General features: G+C 44.6%; 1 protein-coding gene across 1 annotated transcript in view; it reads right to left on the minus strand.

Annotated features, from left to right (window-relative positions):
* CFAP47 (cilia and flagella associated protein 47) overlaps nucleotides 1-19,258 on the minus strand; it is a 638,800-nt gene that overhangs the window by 201,033 nt on the left and 418,509 nt on the right. Inside the window, exon 49 of the mRNA XM_043505538.1 lies at nucleotides 15,868-15,979. Coding sequence (XP_043361473.1) covers nucleotides 15,868-15,979 — 112 coding nt within the window. The remainder of the gene's footprint in view (nucleotides 1-15,867; nucleotides 15,980-19,258) is intronic.

The raw sequence follows: 19,258 nt of genomic DNA on the forward strand, positions 1-19,258 counted from the left end.
AGAGAAATCCACCAGGAAACATGGGACCCATGGAGGCAAGGACAGAGCTTTGTCTCAACTGGTGTCAGGAGTGGGACTTCGTTCACAGCGTGGCGGAAGAAAGAGGCTTAAAAAAAAGTGCACTGAGGTTTTGGATTTTTTTTTATTTTGGTTTTTGTTTGCTTTATACCACAATGGAGGAGGTGGTAAGAGCTCTGGTACAAGCCACGGCAGCCCAGCAGGAGGCCACCTGGGTTCAGGCAATGGCACAACAGGAGTCTATGTGGCTACAGTAGGAAACTAATCAATTATTGATGAGCCAGACAACCCAAGATCGTGCTCTCTTGAGAGAGGTGGTGGACCAGCTGAAGATCCTCACCACCAAAGCCCAGGGGTCCAACGGGACGCGAACCCTGAGGGCCACTGGTTGTCTGCCAAAGATGACGTCAAGAGATGACATAGAGGCATATCTCCTCTCATTCGAAAGGACTGCTCAGCATGAGGTGTGGCCCCAGGAGCAGTGGGCCAGCATCCTCACCCCTTTTTTATGTGGAAAGTCCCAGAAGGCCTACTTTGACTTGCCTGCCACAGATGCCACTGACTATACCCGTGAAGGCAGAGATCCTAGCAAGAGCAGGGGTAATGGCAGCGGTAAGGGCCCAGAGGTTCCATGAGTGGAAATACCAGGAGAACAAACCCCCGAGGTCCCAGCTATTCGACCTCATACACCTCGCATTGAAGTGGTTACAGATCAAGGTGTGCAGGCCGGAGAAGATTTTGGAAACCCTGGTCATAGACCATTACATGCGGGGACTGCTGCCACATCTCCGCAAATGGGTAGGATCTGTCCACATACGACGAGATGATAACACTGGTAGAAAGATGGATGACAACCAGGGGACTGACCCGACTACCCAAAGAAGGCCCCTTTCGAAGCAAGCACCCAACCCCAACCCTGGAAGGTTGCGCAGCCAAACCCCTGGGGAGTCCTAGGTGGAAGGGGGGGGCGAAAACCAACGGTGATCCCAGAAGGAAGGGATTGGCCTGAGTGGGGGGAGCACCGGGACTAAACCTCCTAACCCCCGGGATAGGGGAGTGATTTAAAGCAATTATAAATGTTATGCATGTGGGGAGTGGGGACACATAGCAGCACAGTGTCCCAGCACCGAGGAGCCTATGCAATGTAACTTGGGGGATTGGGAGGTCCCATGCTCCCTTATCCACATTGCGGGGGTCGCATTAGCCCCGCATAATTACACCAGGCCAGTGAGGATAAATGGAGCAGAGACTACAGCACTTGTGGACTCTGGGAGTGCTATCACCCTCATATCGGGTAAGCTGGTAAAAAATAGTCAGCTGCTACAAGCCAAACGCATAGCAGTGACGTGTGTGCATGGGGCCGTGAGCCATTACCCCACCATCCCAGTGGAGATAGAGGTTCTGGGAAACCCCATTGAGGTGACCGTGGGCGTAGTTCCTAAACTCCCATATCCTGTAGTCATTAGGAGGGACTATCCAGGGTTTGATCATTTACTTCCCCCGGAGAGGCTGGAGGGAGGTGGGGACCCTGAGGACAGCGACTTGTCACCAGGGGAATGTCAACCCCCAATGTTCGCTGAGATTTCTCAGGATCTGTTCTCAGTCCCCCAAAAGACCCGGAAGACAAAAAAGGAGAGGAAAGCTGTGAAGGCCTTGGGAACCCGGATCCTGACCCAGGGCCAGAAGACCTCTCTAGTAGGCAGATGGACGCGAGCAGCCAACAGAGAAACTTCCACCACAGAAGGTGAGCCAGAAGCTGCCCCCAGCCATGACAGCGGCGAGCCATTGGAAGAAGCAGAAGCTGGCCCCTGGGAGCTTGGGCAGGTTAGTCCCAGGAGAGAGACTTTTGGGCGGGACCAGGTGGAGGACCCCAGATATGATAATGCCAGGAAAGAGGTGGCCGACATTGATGGGATACCCCTGGATGGGAAAGTCCGGGATCCCGGACCTTACTTTATAGTCAAGAAAGATCTCCTGTACCGCATGGTGCAAATGCAGGAGCAAGAGATACAACAACTTCTGGTGCCACAAAAACATCAAAAAACCATATTGAGTCTCGCCCACAGTCACCTGTTTGGAGGACATCTAGGGGTAGAGAAAACCCAGGCACGGATCCTGCGGAGATTCTTCTGGCCAGGAGTACATGAAGATGTTCGGCGATACTTCACCTCTTGTCCGGAGTGTCAGTTACTTAGCCCTCACCCGCACTTGCGGGTTCCTTTGATACCTCTTCCAATAATAGAGGTTCCTTTCGAACGGATAGCCATGGATCTGGTAGGACCCCTAGAGAAGACAGCTCGGGGCCACCAACATGTGCTTTCGTACTGGACTATGCAATCTGGTACCCGGAAACTGTTCCCCTGTGCAACACAGCTTCCAAGACAATAGCTAAGGAGCTAGTACAGATCTTTGCCCGGGTTAGGCTACCCAAGGAGATATTGACTGATCAAGGGACACCTTTCATGTCCAAGCTGATGAAAGGTCTCTGTTCATTGCTCCATGTACAAGCCCTATGGACCTCTGTATACCACCCACAAGGAGATGGCCTTGTGGAAAGGTTCAATAAGACCCTCAAGGCCACGATCAGGAAAGTGGTGAGCCGGGATGGGAAAGACTGGGATACCCTATTGCCTTACCTCATGTTCGCCATCCGGGAGATTCTGCAAGCCTCCACGGGTTTCTCTCCATTCGAACTACTATATGGCCACCACCCTTGGGGCATATTGGATATAGCCAGAGAAGCCTGGGAAGAGGCACCAAATCCCGGAAGGAACATAGTTGAGCATGTACTGCAGATGAGAGATCGGATAGCCCGACTTACGCCCATTGTACAGGAACATTTGGAGAGAGCACAAGAGACCCAACGAACCCATTATAATCACCAAGCGAAGCTTCGACAGTTCCAACCAGGGGATTGGGTGATGGTACTGGTGCCCACAGCAGAAAGTAAACTGTTGGCCCAGTGGCAGGGACCCTACGAAATAATCGAAGCCGTGGGAGAGGTGAACTATAAGATGCGGCAGCCAGGCTGCCGGAAATGGAGCAAATTTACCACATCAATATTCTAAAACCTTGGCACGATCGAGAGACATGCTTAGTCATGCAGGAGACCCTTTCCCAGGAGGATAACTTACACGAGCAAGTGAGGATATCATCCGACTTGACGCCGATCCAAAAGATTGAGGCAGCCTGACATGATTAATCGCAACAGAGATGTGCTCTCTACAAAACCAGGGCGGACGACTGAGACCTATCACCATATCTGCACGATTCCTGGAGCCAAGGTAACATTGAGACCCTACTGAATCCCAGCAGCCAAAAGAGAGGAAATCAAGGCTGAAGTAAAGAAAATGTTAGAATTAGAGGTTATTGAAGAATCTTACAGTCAGTGGTCGAGTCCAATTGTTCTAGTGCCTAAACCTGACGGTACCATGAGATTCTGTAATGACTTTTGCCGACTGAATGAAATATCCCAGTTTGATGCATACCCCATACCACGCATCGACGAACTGGTTGACCGACTGGGTAGTGCTCGATTCTTGACTACACTGGATCTGACAAAAGGGTACTGGCAGATTCCTCTGACCAAAGAAGCTAAAGAAAAGACAGCATTCTCCACCCCGGATGGGCTATTCCAGCACACCGTCTTCCCTTTTGGGCTACATGGGGCCCCAGCCACATTCCAGCACCTCATGGATAAGCTGCTGCGCCCCCATACTAGTTATGCAGCTGCATACCTAGATGATGTCGTCATCCATACGCCAGACTGGGGAACCCACTTGGAGAAAGTTGAGGCAGTACTGCGCACCTTAAAACGGGCTGGCCTCACTGCTAATCCCGCTAAACGCGCCATAGGGCTAGCAGAGGCTAGGTACCTGGGATATATTGTGGGAACGGGCATAGTGAAGCCCCAAACGAATAAGCTAGAGGCAATTCAAAACTGGCCCTGGCCAACCCGAAAGAAGCAGGTCCGTGTGTTCCTAGGCGTGGTAAGCTACTACCGATGGTTTATTCCCCACTTCGCCACTAGGGCAAGTCCCCTAACGGACCTGGTGAAGGCCCGAGGTCCAGACATGGTAAAGTGGACCGACGCAGCAAAGGGGGCATTTACAGACCTTCGGACAGCCCTCTGTAATGACCCCGTACTCATAGCCCCGGACTTTAACAGGGAATTTTTTTACAAACAGATGCTTCCGAGGTGGGGTTGGGAGCAGTTCTGTTGCAAATGGTAGGAGAAGAGGAATACCCGATCCTCTACCTAAGCAGAAAGCTTCTCCCAAGAGAATAGAAATATGCAGTAGTCGAGAGAGAATGCCTTGCTGTCAAATGGGCTATGGAGACACTGCATTATTACCTCTTAGGCCGGCGATTTACTCTTGTGACAGACCATGCACCCCTCCAGTGGATGCAGCGGAAGAAGGAAAAGAATGCAAGGGCCACCAGGTGGTTCTTATCCCTCCAACCATTCCAGTTCCGCATACGGCACAGGACTGGATGCCACCATGGCAACGCTGATGGTCTGTCACGAGCATACTGCCTGGCGTCCCAAGTTGCCCAATTCTATGGGGTTGAGTGGGGGGGAGGATATGTGACAGGGCGAGGCCAGATGGCTATGGAAGAGTAGTGGGAAATATATCTATTAGCTCCAGGCTAAACAAATCCCTGGTACCAGGATAAGTGAAATGGCAGCTGCTCCAGGTCAATTAAGACACCTGGGGCCAATTAAGAAGTTTCCAGAAGACAGGGAGAAGGCTAGGTTGATTGGGACACCTGAAGCCAATCAGGGGCCGGCTGAAACTAGTTAAAAGCCTCCCAGTCAGTCAGGTGGGTGTGCATGTCAGGAGCTGTGGAAAGAAGTTGCGCGGTTGGAAAGGCTGAATAGTACACACCATATCAGGCACAAGGAAGGAGGCCCTGAGGTAAGGGAGAAGAGGAGCTAAAGGAAGTGAGGGCTGCTGTGGGGGAAGTAGCCCAGGGAATTGTACATGTCATGTTTCTAAAAGGTCAGCTACCATAGCTGATACTATTAGGGTCCCTGGGCTAGAGCCCGGAGTAGAGGGTGGACTCAGGCTCCCCCACACACACACACCTTTGCCCCCTGTTTAATCACTGACACTGGGAGACAACAGAGACTGTGCAAGGAAGGATAACTTCTCCTCACCTCCCTCGCTGGCTAATGATGAAAATGGCTCAGTAGACTGTGACCCTTGTCTCTAGAGAAAGAAGGGTTACGTGGAAGGTCACAGTGAGCCTCTGAGGCTAGCGAAATCCACCAGGAAACGTGGGACCCATGGAGGCAAGGACAGAGCTTTGTCACATTATGACAGGTTTCATAGTAGCAGCCGTGTTAGTCTGTATTCGCAAAAAGAAAAGGAGTACTTGTGGCACCTTAGAGACTAACAAATTTATTAGAGCATAAGCTTTCGTGAACTACAGCTTGAGCTGCAGCTCATGAAAGCTTATGCTCTAATAAATTTGTTAGTCTCTAAGGTGCCACAAGTATTTTTTTTCTTTTTGTCACATTATCTATCCCTTTCTTAATGATTCCCAACATTCTGTTTGCTTTTTTGACTGCTGCTGCACATTGAGTGGATGTTTTCAAAGAACTATCCACAATGACTCCGAACAAAATAACAACAAAAAAGAGTAGGAAAAGCTATGGAAAAAGTGTACAAATGCTATACCGAAAAAGCTCAGTGTCTCAGTTTTTACTTCTTATCCAAACTCACCTACAGGTTTGACCATGTTTTCATTTTACTCATAGAGATTTGTTATCCTTGGACCCTTTATCCCTGTTTTCTAAGTATTTTTCTTGACTTTTCTGCCACATATCTATTAAGATATGAACTGGGTTTTCAAAATATAATGGCCGAGATTTTTAAGAGCTTTCATTGTTGGATTAACTCTGCCCCCATGAAAGTCAACAGTAAGACTCCTATTGAGTAGGTGCAGAGTTAGGCCAATACTGAGTGTTTTTGAAAATACCACTATTTCTCAGCTGTCCTTCAGCGTACGTGCATTTCAAAACAAAAATACCAAATACTGCACTACGAGTAGCAACTGGAAAAATAGTTCTTAAATACACATTAAAATGGAAGGAAAGAGCACAATGAGATGGTTCTTTTCCTTGTCAGATCGTTCTTTAAGATGGTCTCTTAGTAAAAATATCATTGCTATTTTTTTAGTTTTAGGATGCAATATAAACCTTTTGTTCAACCGCAGCCCACATACTGATGCAGCAATTTTGTTTTATATTATTGCAAAAGAAGCAATCTCTCTTTAAACAGACAAAGACTGTTTTATTTCCCATTAAAACCGCATTGACAGCATCATATCTCACAATATGAGATTCATTGGCCATATACAGTAATACCGTACACTTTAGTGAAGTGGAAAATATTCAACTTTTTTCCTTTTCTATAAAATGCACTACACTAGCTGAAGGATTTATGGGCAAAAAAGAAATTCTCTGAGCATGATTATTTTCTAGTTTTAAACAGATAGTAAAATCCATTACTCTGCTCACAATGTCCCAATATATTGTCTGAAGACAACGAAAGAAAGCTATTTTGTGCTGGAATTTATCACATTAATCTGAAAACATGTGGAATGTTTAGCTAGTGGTTTAAATACTACAGACATGTTCTTAATGACTGTGACTGTCTTCTTAAAGATATAGTACAATAGCCTTGAAACAAATATTCAATGTGCATTAGAGCACTCTTTCAGTAAATTAGCTGTTACCACTCAAAGAGATCTTGGAGTCATTGTGGATAGTTCTCTGAGACATGCGCTCAATGTGCAGCAGCAGTCAAAAAAGCAAACAGAATCTTAGGAACCATTTATAAAGGGATAGATAAGAAGACAGAAAATATCATAATGCCACTATATAAATCCATGATAATTTCTTGGCCGGAGGATTTAAAAATTGGTCAATTTCATGATTTCAGATGTTTACCTCTGAAATTTCATTGTGTTGTAACCAAGGGGATGCCGACCCAAAATAGGATTGATGGGGGGAGGGTTTGCAAAATTGTTGTTCGAGGGGGGGAAGGGAGTCCCAAGATTGCCACCCTTACTTCTGTGCCTCCGAGCTTCCTGCCATTACAGGAGGTTCCTGGAGGTGAATAGGATCTCCCCTATGCTGCTGGGAGCTCCCAAATCGGGGGGGCTCCTAGCTACTAGTCCAGACCAGTGGCAGATTAAGGCAGGGGCCCCCAGCAAATTTACCTTCCCTCCTTCCCCCCCAAAAAAGGGTGCCCCAGCCCTGGAAGAAGCCCCCGGGATGAAAGCCCTAACCTGGTCACCCCAAGCCCCAGCAGGGGCTGTGGAGGAAGAAGCCCCAAGCCTGGGCGCATTAAGCCTGTCTGCAGCCACAGAAGCTGAAGCCCTGAGCCCCAGTCTCTAGCTGCAGCTGTGGGGTAGAAGCCCTGAGACCAGGCTGAGGGTTTCGGATGGAAACTCGAGGGGTGGAGCTGCAGGGGGCGGAAGCCCTGAGCTCAGCACCCAGAGCTACGGCAGGAGCCACAGGTGGAGGAAGCCCTAAGCACAGTGCCAAGACCCCATCTCCCAGGCTGCTGCAGCGCAGAAGTGAGGGTTTACCACCCTCACTTCTGCATGGCCTCTGGAGGTGGTACTGATCTCACCAAGAGCAGCCACGCAGAGGAAGGACAACTCTTGTCCCTCCCACTCATGGCCAGACAAGCAGTTAGAAGCCCCTGGCTCCCAGCAGCAAAGGGAGATTAGATTTCATGGTGAAGGCTTATTTCACAGTCCATGACACATTTTTCTTGGCCGTGAAATTGGTAGGGCCCTACGAATACTTATATGAAGCTCTCAAATTACCTCTGAGTCAAAAAGAAAAAAACTATGTGGGAAAATCTGCTGACAGATATAATTTGCATGTTATTCAGTGGAATTTCATGAAGTACTTAAAGTTGTACTATATTCTTAGGCAATGAGTTAAAAGTGTGATGTAAGTGTATATATGAGGAAAGGCACATGAAAGTTGTGTGCCAGAACCTAATAGTTAGTGGGTTCCAATTGGGTACTTGAGCCCAGGGTGCATGGAGGAGAGTGAGGACTGTATCTGAGGTCTTACTTTGCCCTGCTGAGAGACACTCCAACTCAGGATTGAGACAAGATGGGAGTCTTCAGCTGTGGACTGGAGCTGACCTGGTGGAGCAGGAGCAGTGAACTGAAGAGGATTTGGAAGCAGTGATATCATCTGATTGGGTGGTGACTTCAGCAATCAGGGCAGCCCTCACAGTCATCAGTGGACTGAACCAGACTAGAGACAGAGGCAGACCACAGCCATCCACAGCAGTCAAGTTAAAAAGGAGCTCCCCCCAATTTTTGCCCACTTTGCTTCACAGTCATACTAGATTTATTAATGTGACTGAGGTGGATTGGGACTGTGCTTTGAACAAGAGCTGCAGGGATCCCTGAAAATAAACTACCAATTAATAGGTGAGGTTGTAGAAACTGCCTATATGTTGTCATTATCCTCAAATTACATTACATTGTATAAAATGACCAAATCTTTATAAAAATACAGGGGCCGATACACAAAATTAGAGAGCTCTGCCAGCAGAAGCTGCTGTACCATTCTGAATCATCAACTATATAGGTTGTCATAGAGCAGCCTCACACAATGTGGAGGCACTGAAGGGAAATACTGTTAAGCCAACAGTGTACATAAACTATAGCATTCTGACAGCATTAGCATCCTCTTCATGAACTTATGGTGTCAGAGCTCCTGTTTTCTTCCACAAGGAGCCCTGATGTGGCCTAGCTTGTTAGGGTAGGCAAATATACCACCCTCTTCCTAAAGTAGGGCATGGATGTTCAAGGTAATAACATAAAAAGACTTCCCACTAAATTTACACATGCTTTCAAAATACATAAAAATAAACTAAGGATGCTAAATAAAATTAGAAAATGGGCCCACTCCCACCCATCCAATTGCAGATCTCATATGAATACAAAAGACACCACTGAGTACAACTATACAATCAAATGCAAGGGAGGGGAAGACGACTGAAAGAAAGTGGGGAAGAGTACAGTTGATAACAAGTGGATTGGCAATACTACCAGCTAGTCTATTTTCTGTATGATTAGTCTCCCAAGTGCCAATGCTAGCAAAAACTCTCTCTCTCTCAGGCCTTTTTCTTATAATCTAACAGAAACAGAATGATCTCCATAAGAAAAGCCGCATGAATTTGGCACATAAAGAATGATAATCAATGGCAGGTTTCCACATGGAGCACATATTTGTTATTAACGTTCGAACAATCTCTCCATATCCTCTCCTCCTACCTATACTTTTCTTCCCTTTTGCTATTAGTAGGTGTGTGTTGTAACATGTGTTTATTGGGTTGTAGCAGGTGTTTGTTTTAATTAAGGCAAGTCGCTCCATATTCCCCATGGAGAAGTAGTTACATATGTTGATGACTACAGCATAAGGGTGTCAAACATACAGTCCATAGTCCTAGACAGTTAGAAACACAGTATGGTGTGTGGGGACTTCAATCACCCCAATATCTGCTGGGAGAGGAATACAGCAGTACATAGACAATCCAGGAAGTTTTTGGAAAGTGTAGGGGACAATTTCCTGGTGCAAGTGCTGGAGGAACGAACTAGGGGCAGAGCTCTTCTTGACCTGCTGCTCACAAACAGGGAAGAATTAGTAGGGGAAGCAAAAGTGGATGGGAACCTGGGAGGCAGTGACCATGAGATGGTCAAGTTCAGGATCCTGACAAAAGGAAGAAAGGAGAGCAGCAGAATGCGTATCCTGGACTTCAGAAAAGCAGACTTTGACTCCTTCAGGGAACTGATGGGCAGGATTCCCTGGGAAAATAACATAAGAGGGAAAGGAGTCCAGGAGAACTGGCTGTATTTTAAAGAATCCTTATTGAGGTTGCAGGAACAAACCATCCCGATGTATAAAAAGAATAGTAAATATGGCAGGTGACCAGCTTGGTCTTAACAGTGAAATCCTTGCTGATCTTAAACACAAAGAAGCTTACAAGAAGTGGAAGATTGGACAAATGACCAGGGAGGACTACAAAAATATTGCTCAGGCATGCAGGAATGAAATAAGAAAGGCTAAATCACAATTGGAGTTTCAGCTAGCTAGGGATATTAGGAGTAACAAGAAGGGTTTCTACAGGAATGTTAGCAACAAGAAGAAGGTCAGGGAAAGTGTGGGACCACTACTGAATGTGGGAGGCAATCTAATGACAGAGAATGTGGAAAAAGCTAATGTACTCAATGCTTTTTTTGCCTCTGTCTTCAAGAACAAGGTCAGCTCCCAGACTACTGCACTGGGCAGCACAGTATAGGGAGGAGGTGACCCGTCCTCCGTGGAGAAAGAAGTGGTTCAGGACTATTTAGAAAAGCTGGACGAACACAAGTCCATAGGGCCGGACTCGCTACATCCGAGAGTGCTAAAGGAGTTGGCTCATGTGATTGCAGAGCCATTGGCCATTATTTTTGAGAACTCATGGAGATCGGGGGAGGTGCCGGATGACTGGAAAAAGGCTAATGCAGTGCCCATCTTTAAAAAAGGGAAGGAGGAGGATCCGGGGAACTACAGGCCAGCCAGCCTCACCTCAGTCCCTGGAAAAATCATGGAGCAGGTACTCAAGAAATCAATTTAGAAGCACTTTGAGGAGAGGAAAGTGATTAGGAACAGTCAGCATGGATTCACCAAGGGCAAGTCATGCCTGACTAACCTAATTGCCTTCTATGACGAGATAACTGGCTCTGTTGATGAGGGAAAAGCAGTGGACATGTTATTCCTTGACTTTAGCAAAGCTTTTGATATGGTCTCCCACAGTATTCTTGCCAGCAAGTTTAAGAAGTATGGGCTGGATGAATGGACTATAAGGTGGATAGAAAGCTGGCTAGATCGTCGGGCTCCATGGGTAGTGATCAATGACTCCATGTCTAGTTGGCAGCCGGTATCAAGTGGAGTGCCCCAAGGGTCTATCCTGGGACCAGTTTGGTTCTATATCTTCATTAATGATCTGGAGGATGGCATGGACTGCACCCTCAGCAAGTTTGCAGATAACACTAAACTGGGAGGAGTGGTAGATACGCTGGAGGGTAGGGATAGGATACAGAAGGTCCTAGACAAACTAGAGGATTGGGCCAAAAGAAATCTGATGAGGTTCAACAAGGACAAGTGCAGAGTCCTGCACTTAGGACGGAAGAATCCCATGAACTGGTGCAGATTAGGGACTGAGTGGCTAGGCAGCAGATCTGCAGAAAAGGACCTAAGGGTTACAGTGGACAAGAAGCTGGATAAGAGTCAATAGTGTGCCCTTGTTGCCAAGAAGGCTAACGGCATTTTCGGCTGTATAAGTAGGAGCATTGCCAGCCGATCGAGGGATGTGATCATTCCCCTCTATTCGGCATCAGTGAGGCCTCATCTGGAGTACTGTGTCCAGTTTTGGGCCCCACACTACAAGACGGATGTGGAAAAGTTGGAAAGAGTCCAGCAGAGGGCAAGAAAAATGATTAGGGGGCTGGAGCACATGACTTATGAGAAGAAGTTGAGGGAACTGGGATTATTTAGTCTGCAGAAGAGAAGAATGAGGGGGGATTTGATAGCTGCTTTCAACTACCTGAAAGGGGTCTCCAAAGAGGATGGATCTAGACTGTTCTCAGTGGTACCAGATGACAGAACAAGGAGTAATGGTCTCAAGTTGCAGTAAGGGAGGTTTAGGTTGGATATTAAGAAAAACTTAGGGTGGTGAAGCACTGGAATGGGTTACCTAGGGAGGTGGTGGAATCTCCTTCCTTAGAGGTTTTTAAGGCCCAGCTTGACAAAGCCCTGGCTGGGATGATTTAGTTGGGGATTGGTCCTGCTTTGAGCAGAAGTTGGACTAGATGACTTCCTGAGGTCCCTTCCAACCCTCATATTCTATTCTATTCTATTCTATTCTCATCCAAAAAGTGAAGTGTGGAATTCTAGACCAATGTTCTATTGCAGCTGGTGGCAAGGAAGGTCTCAGAGAATGAGGTATAGTAAAAGACTAGATGAAATGGGTGCAGAACTTTTGGCCTATTGTTAGGACTTTGATCACTATGAAGTGCCTTCACAGAACTCCTTCACCAGTAAGTTGAGACAGTGTGCAAATTGGAAGATGGAAATGAAATTGCCTGCTGTATCTACTCACGGGAACCCAGTGTGCACTAAAGGAAATGTAATCAGTGATGAATGTCCACTAACACAGCACTTTAGGTCAGTGGTTTCCAAACTTGTTCCGCTGCTTGTGCAGGGAAAGCCCCTGGCGGGCCGGGCCGGTTTGTTTACCTGTTGCGTTCGCAGGTTCGGCCGATCGCGGCTCCCACTGGCCGCGGTTCACTGCTCCAGGCCAATGGGGGCTGCGGGAAGGGCGGCCAGTACATCCCTTGGCCCGAGCTGCTTCCCGCAGCCCCCATTGGCCTGCAGCGGCAAACCGCAGACAGTGGGAGCTGCGATTGGCCGAACCTGTGGACGCGGCAGGTAAACAAACCGGCCCAGCCCGCCAGGGGCTTTCCTTAAACAAGCGGCAGAACAAGTTTGGGATCACTGCTTTAGGGTGTGATGATCTGCAATCTATACTGCTTGGCACAACCCTTCCAGTGAGGGAAAAATGTTAGTCCGCAGCCACTCTGGAGCAGCAATAGCCTCTATCTGTTTCTGGAAGGCCTAATCCTGAGAAAAGATGAGCAGATCAACTGCCAGCATCTTTGCACAAGGAATCTTCAACATTAGGGCTGGGTGTGTTCCTAATAGTATTCTTGGCTCTTCTGGGCCCCCCTCTTTTTTTTTTGGACACACTTTAAAAGGGAACTTCAACAAAAACACCATTACTCATTCTGTGCAACCCAACTATAACTATTTAATACTTTAGAAAAGAATATTTGGAAATCACTTTATAAAATCTAAATGAAATTAATCTATTACTTAGGAATGGATCACAGGGGACTTCTCTCTGGAGCCAGAACATTGGACGAATGGTTATTAAGTCTTATTTCTACATTAAGGCAAGTCTATGACTAAAATTAATTAGAGTATATAATCTTAGCTCAATTTTAGAATATTTCCAAAGAGATCTTTTAAGAATGAGCAAAGCCTGAAAGGACGGACTTTAAAACTGTGTCCCTTTTCAGCACAATAATATTAAAATAGAAACCTGGAAAACACAAGAAATGTAATTTTACCATTGCAATTTCATGTGTAACACAATACACCCAGAAAAAAGGATGTTTGAATGTAAAAGAAAACTGAACTGCTTTTGCTCAGAACAGCAGTTTATATCATAAGCAGCACTTCATATCAAGTATGAACTGCAAAATGTATTTTAAAAGTACATAAAAAAACTACACTAAAAGAATACTAAAGTTGCAAAGTCAGGCACCTTTAGGTTACAAAATACTAGAATTAAGGTTGCTTGTGCAGCTGCATTATGATACAACTTTTAATAACATAGTATTTTTTTTCCAGAGGATCAACAGTGCCACTCAATGAGTAGCTGTTCAATATTTATTTTTATCCTCATCATTCAACGTGTAGCCCCACGCATTATTTTCAATACATTATCCAAACGCTGCACTGCACCTAGAATTATTAATTTCCTTGTGGGCTTTTTAATGGTGCTTTCATTGTAATATCTTAGTTCTTTACAAAAGTTAATGAATTTACCTTCATAACACCCCTGTGAGTTGATGTAGTAGTATTATGTCCATTTTACACATGAAGAACTGAGACACAGAGATTAAAGCCAAAATTGTCATAAGTGTCAAATAATTCTGGGTGCCCAATTTAAGATGCCTAGTTCCTGATTTTTGGAGTACTTAGTATTTTATAGCACTTTATATGTTCAGAGCAGATCTCCCATTGACCTTGGTTGCAGTTACGAGCAGTCAGCCCCTCTGCAAAGTGTTTCAAGTTGGGTACTCAGAAAATAAGGAGCATACTGTGGCTACCTGTGAAAATTTTGGTTTGCATGACTTGCCCACCATCACATAGGAACTCTGTCACAGAGGCAGGGATAGAATCCAGTTCTCCAGGGAAGTATTCTACTGCCTTAACCAAAATACCATCCTTTCTCATGCCCATCTAAATAAGCAGACTTTTAAAATAAAATTAAATAAATTTTAAAAAATAAACACTACTAAACACCTCTTTCTCCTCTACACAAAGCAGAGAGAAAGAACTCATGGCTCTGTACTCACTGCTGAGATAGTCATTAAAGAACTTAGGTGAAGTTGGGTCCACAGCTCACTACGTAACTCATATCAAACATTCAGATCTGCTAGGATCATGCATAAAGCTACAAAAGTCATTACTTCACAATGGGTTGTGAAATGGCGCCATAGGAGTATGCACAGCCTGAGGGAGGAGTGACTCTGTGTTGCCAATACTGGAAAGAGAAATTTCTATTTACAGTCTCACTTCCGTTACTACGCATTTCAGATTGTATTCAGTAGAGAATTGATCATTACTATGGCATTCTTATATTATCTACAATTGCTGCTACGAAGCTGGTTAACACTGAAGTCAGATCCACTTTTTTTTAAAATTGTCATTTATTCTTCTAAAGAAAAATTCCCCTCCCAAAGGAAAAAATGGGAATTTTCCCTTCTGTTCTTCTGCAGATTAAAGTAAACAATAGTCAGTGTTGATGTCTTATAATAAAATACTAGTATTCAGTACATACTGATGCTAAATCATTTGACAGTAAACTTAATTATAATATTAATAATATTAAAATGACCAATTCCCAAAACATCAATTATAGCTGAAGAACTAGCAACAATTACAGTTAAAGTTGCACAAAAGCAATTCCATTGCAACCCCTTGATTTCAGACACCACTTGCTTTCTGAAAATGCCAAATATTGGACTTACATTTTCTAGATATGGTTCTTGCCTGAAGTGAGTATTTCCGGAAAATGAGAGCAAAAATGGTTCAGCCATTTTCCAACTTTTATTAAACAGTACTAGCATTGACACAGATGGGAGCAATGAGTTTAAATTTAGCAGGCAAATAGTTCTCTTAAAAATCACAAGAAACTTAACTACATATTAACATATTTGATTAATAAAACATGCTAACTAGGAGCCTGACTAGCCAGACAAGCAGCTGAAGTTCCTTCACTTGTAACTGTAGAGAAGAAGAAACAAAGGTGGTCAAGCCCCTCCTCCCTTGTGTAACTTGCTGTGCTGAACATTTAGTGCCACAAGATGGCTCTTGTGCAATCCTCAATGGAAAATGTTTTAACAGAAGTCAGCAATGGTGGCCCTTCCCAATGGCAGGAATATCTCCACACCTTCTTAAAGGTTTCTTTAATATGGCCAAGTAATAGGCCTTTCAAACCACACATTACATATGCACAAGAGTTGAATAACATCATTATTTTTAATAATTACAGCTGAACATTCAGAAGGACTATGCCACTGGAACGCAAGTGACTAGTTTAGCCCAAAAATGCAATACTAAGGAATGAATTAGCTTTACATGGTGAAATATCAGGCTCCTGAGGCAAAAACTTTTCTATTACATTGAAAACCTGCACATAAAATATTCAGTGGCATATATACAATGAGACAGGCTCTGTAGAAATCCTTGTCTCATTCAGCAAGGTATGCAGGCCGAGGAAACTGTATTCTCTTGCTCAGAACACTATAAGCAGGAAAGACACAGGATATAGACGTATTTAGATTCTGCTATTCAAACTAACCTAAGTGGGGTTTATGGAGAGAGGAATGGTTTATAGATTTGTACTTGTTTATTATTATTTTTTATTATTATTATAATAAAAATGACAGTATAAAAACTGAACTTTTTTTTACCTTTAAATATTCCTCGTTTCCATGCAGACACATTCAGAGTGTAAGCGGCTGTGTCATCAGCTTCTACAGTGAGATTTGGAGTACCAGCCACCATTGGAAGATCTGAAGTAACCTAGGAAGACAGATTGCACACAAAAAAATCAAATACATCCTTTCAAACAGCTTTGAAAAGTAACATGAGGTACAAATAATACTGGAAGTAATAATAATTATAATATCTGTTCTTATATAGCACTTTTAATTATTAGATCTCAAAATGCTTTACAAAGGAGGTATAAATCCTAGTCCTTCCATACCGTCTTTGGTTGACTGTAAAGTGGAAGGAATATGCACAACACAAGAACTAGCATCACATACAGAAAGTATCAGGTATAAATTCTGGAGCCACTACTCAAGTTATATAGCATGAAATCATTAAGTCAGCCAATGGGACTACTTAAAGTGTAAAGAAGGAATCAGACTTTCAGCCTTTTGCATACATTTCCCTGAGAACAAAAATAGGTGTAAAGAACAACAAATACTAAATTTACTAAGGAATATTTAAAATAGTGTTGTGTTAATATTCATTCTGGAAACTTATGCATTATGTAAAAAATAACCAGTAGTATGTTTTCGATGTTATATGTCTATAACTTAGGTGGAAAGGCAATTAATTGAATAAGAACTGAAATAGCAAAAGATTACTTTAGATAGATATTAACTTTGCATACCATAATTATGTTTACAAAAGTACAAGCTCACAGAGACCATACTGCAAAGTCTGCTCACAGCCAAGAGTCATTGAAAAATTAAGCCTAGTGTTCATAATGGATTTGGAAATACAAACTTTTATTTGAATTTTCCAAAACTCCTTGATCTTCCCTCTAACTTTTCTAAAATCTGCCCCTTGCTTTCCATGGCATGTTTGCTGGAAGCCAGACTGCCAATATAATCATAGTCACCGAGACACCTTGGTGGTTAGAATGTTAGAAATACCTAGATATGGTAGACAGACTGCATAAAGTGTGGTGTCACATGCCATGGTTTCTTTTACCTTAACTTTATTAAATTTTTTCTCTAGGCTCCCTGACTCTTCCCTCTCCAATCCAATTACCATTTCATAAGTAAGGATCCAATTCTGTCATGGAGCTCACAGATTCCGTGACTCCAACAGACATCCATGACTTTGGCTTCAGCCTCTGGCAGCGGTGGAGCTGGAGTAGCTGTCAGCCCCTGCCCAGGAGCAGCAGCTCCAGGCCAGAGCAGCAGCCGGTGGTCAACCCCCAGGACTGGAGCCGTGGCCCGGGGTCACTGGAGGAGCAGCTGCTACTGCTGGAGCAGTGGCCAGAGCCAGGTCAGCTCCCGGGCTGCCGGAGCAACCCCTGGGGCTGCTCTAGCAGTGACTAGGGCCACCGGACCAGCAGACTGGGGCCAAATCAGCCCCCAGCACCAGAACAACGGGGTGGGCATACCATGTATTTATATGGTGGCATGATGATATTTTCTATCTTCTTATCTATCCATTTCCTAATGGTTCCTAATATTGTTAGCTTTTTTTTGACTGCTGCTGTGCATTGACCAGAACTATCCACAATGACTTCAAGATCTCTTTCTTGAGTGGTAACTGCTAATTTAGACCTCATCACTTATAGGTATATTTGGGATTATGATTTCCAATGTACACTACCTTAGGTTGATCAACACTGAATTTCAGCTGCCATTTTGTTGCAGAGTCTCCCAGTTTTGTGTGATATTTTGTAACTCCTCGCAGTCAGCTTTGGACTTAACTATCTTGAGTGATTTTGTACCATCTGCAAATTTTGACACTATTAACTCCTTTTTCCAGATTATTTATTGTATATATTTAACAGCACTGGTACCAGTACAGGTCCTTGGGGGACTCTGCTATTTACCTCTCTGCACCATAAAAACTGACCATTTATTTCTGCCCCTTGTTTCCTATCTTTTTAACAAGTTACTGATCCATGCGAGGACCTTCCCTCTTATCCCTTGACTGCCTACTTTGCTTAAAGCCTTTGGTGAGGGACCTTGTCAAAGGGTTTCTGAAAGTCCAAATACACTATATCAACTGAATCGTCCTTGTCCATCTGTCTGTTGACCAGTGGTGCAACTAGATTTTAACTCTTACCGGTATGGTACCAACCCCTTGACCCCCCCCCACAAAAAAATGTTCGTTCTGTGATTAGAGCCCTGTGTAGATACAAATTTATACCCACGATGCAGATATCCATGGATAGAAATCGGTATCCACTGAATCACAGGGCTCTCACGGGAACCTCAGCGGCAAAAGGAGCAGAACATAGGGTCACCACTCCCATGGGCCAATGACCTGCCCCAGCAGCTCCTCTGATGTGGCTATACTGCCACCAGCCCCGCCCCCAGCCCTTCCACGCAGCTGCTTCTCCTGTCTGGGGTCTGTACAGCCCCGCCGGAGGACAGCAGTGGAGTGTAGCTGGGGGCAGTACAGCCATGCTGGAAGAGCTGCCGGCATGGGGCGCTGGCCCCTAGGAGTGGCAGCCCCACGTTCTGCTCCTTTCACCACTGCGGTTTCCGGGAGAGCCCTGTGGTTCAGCGGACAGGGCCGGCTCTAGGTTTTTTGACACCCCAAGCGGAATGCCACCGAAGCAAGAAAAGGGCTGGAGTGCCACTGAAGCAAAAAAAAAAAAAAAAAAAGGGGGCCGGAATGCCGCCCCTTGAAAAGTGCCTCCCCAAGCATGTGCTTGGTTTGCTGGTGCCTAGAGCCGACCCTGTGAGTGGATACCGATATATGGTATGGCATACCTGCCCATACCATCTTACTTGCACCACTGCTGTTGACCCAAAGAATACTAATTGACTCAAAGAATACTAATTGATTTCTTAATTATTTGCTACATTATCTTTCCGGGTACTGAAGTTAAGCTGTCTGGTCTGTAATTCTCGGGGTTGTCCTTATTTAACCTTTTTATAGATGGGCACTATATTTGCCCTTTTCCAGACCTCTGGAATCTCTCCCATCTTCCATGACTTTTCAAAGATAATCACTAATGGATCAAATATCTCCTCAGTCAGCTCCTTGAGTATTGTCGGATGTATTTCATCAGGCTCTGGTGACTTGAAGACATCTAACTTGTCTATGTAATTTTTAACTTGTTCTTTCCCTATTTTAGCATCTGATCCAACCTCATTTTCACTGACATTCACTATGTCAGACATCTAATCATTACTAACCTTTTCGGTGAAAACTGAAACAACAATTATGTCAGAATCTGAGGTTCCATGTTAAAAAAACAAAAGCTTTTTGCCCTCAAAGCTGAAGATAAAAAGCTTGACAATGTGAACTCAAAGGCAAATAAAAAAGATCCCCAATTTATTATTTTAACATGTCATGATTTTAAGCCAATCTCATTAT

Source organism: Dermochelys coriacea, chromosome 1, assembly GCF_009764565.3.
Source record: "Dermochelys coriacea isolate rDerCor1 chromosome 1, rDerCor1.pri.v4, whole genome shotgun sequence".
NCBI classification, from domain to species: domain Eukaryota; kingdom Metazoa; phylum Chordata; order Testudines; family Dermochelyidae; genus Dermochelys; species Dermochelys coriacea.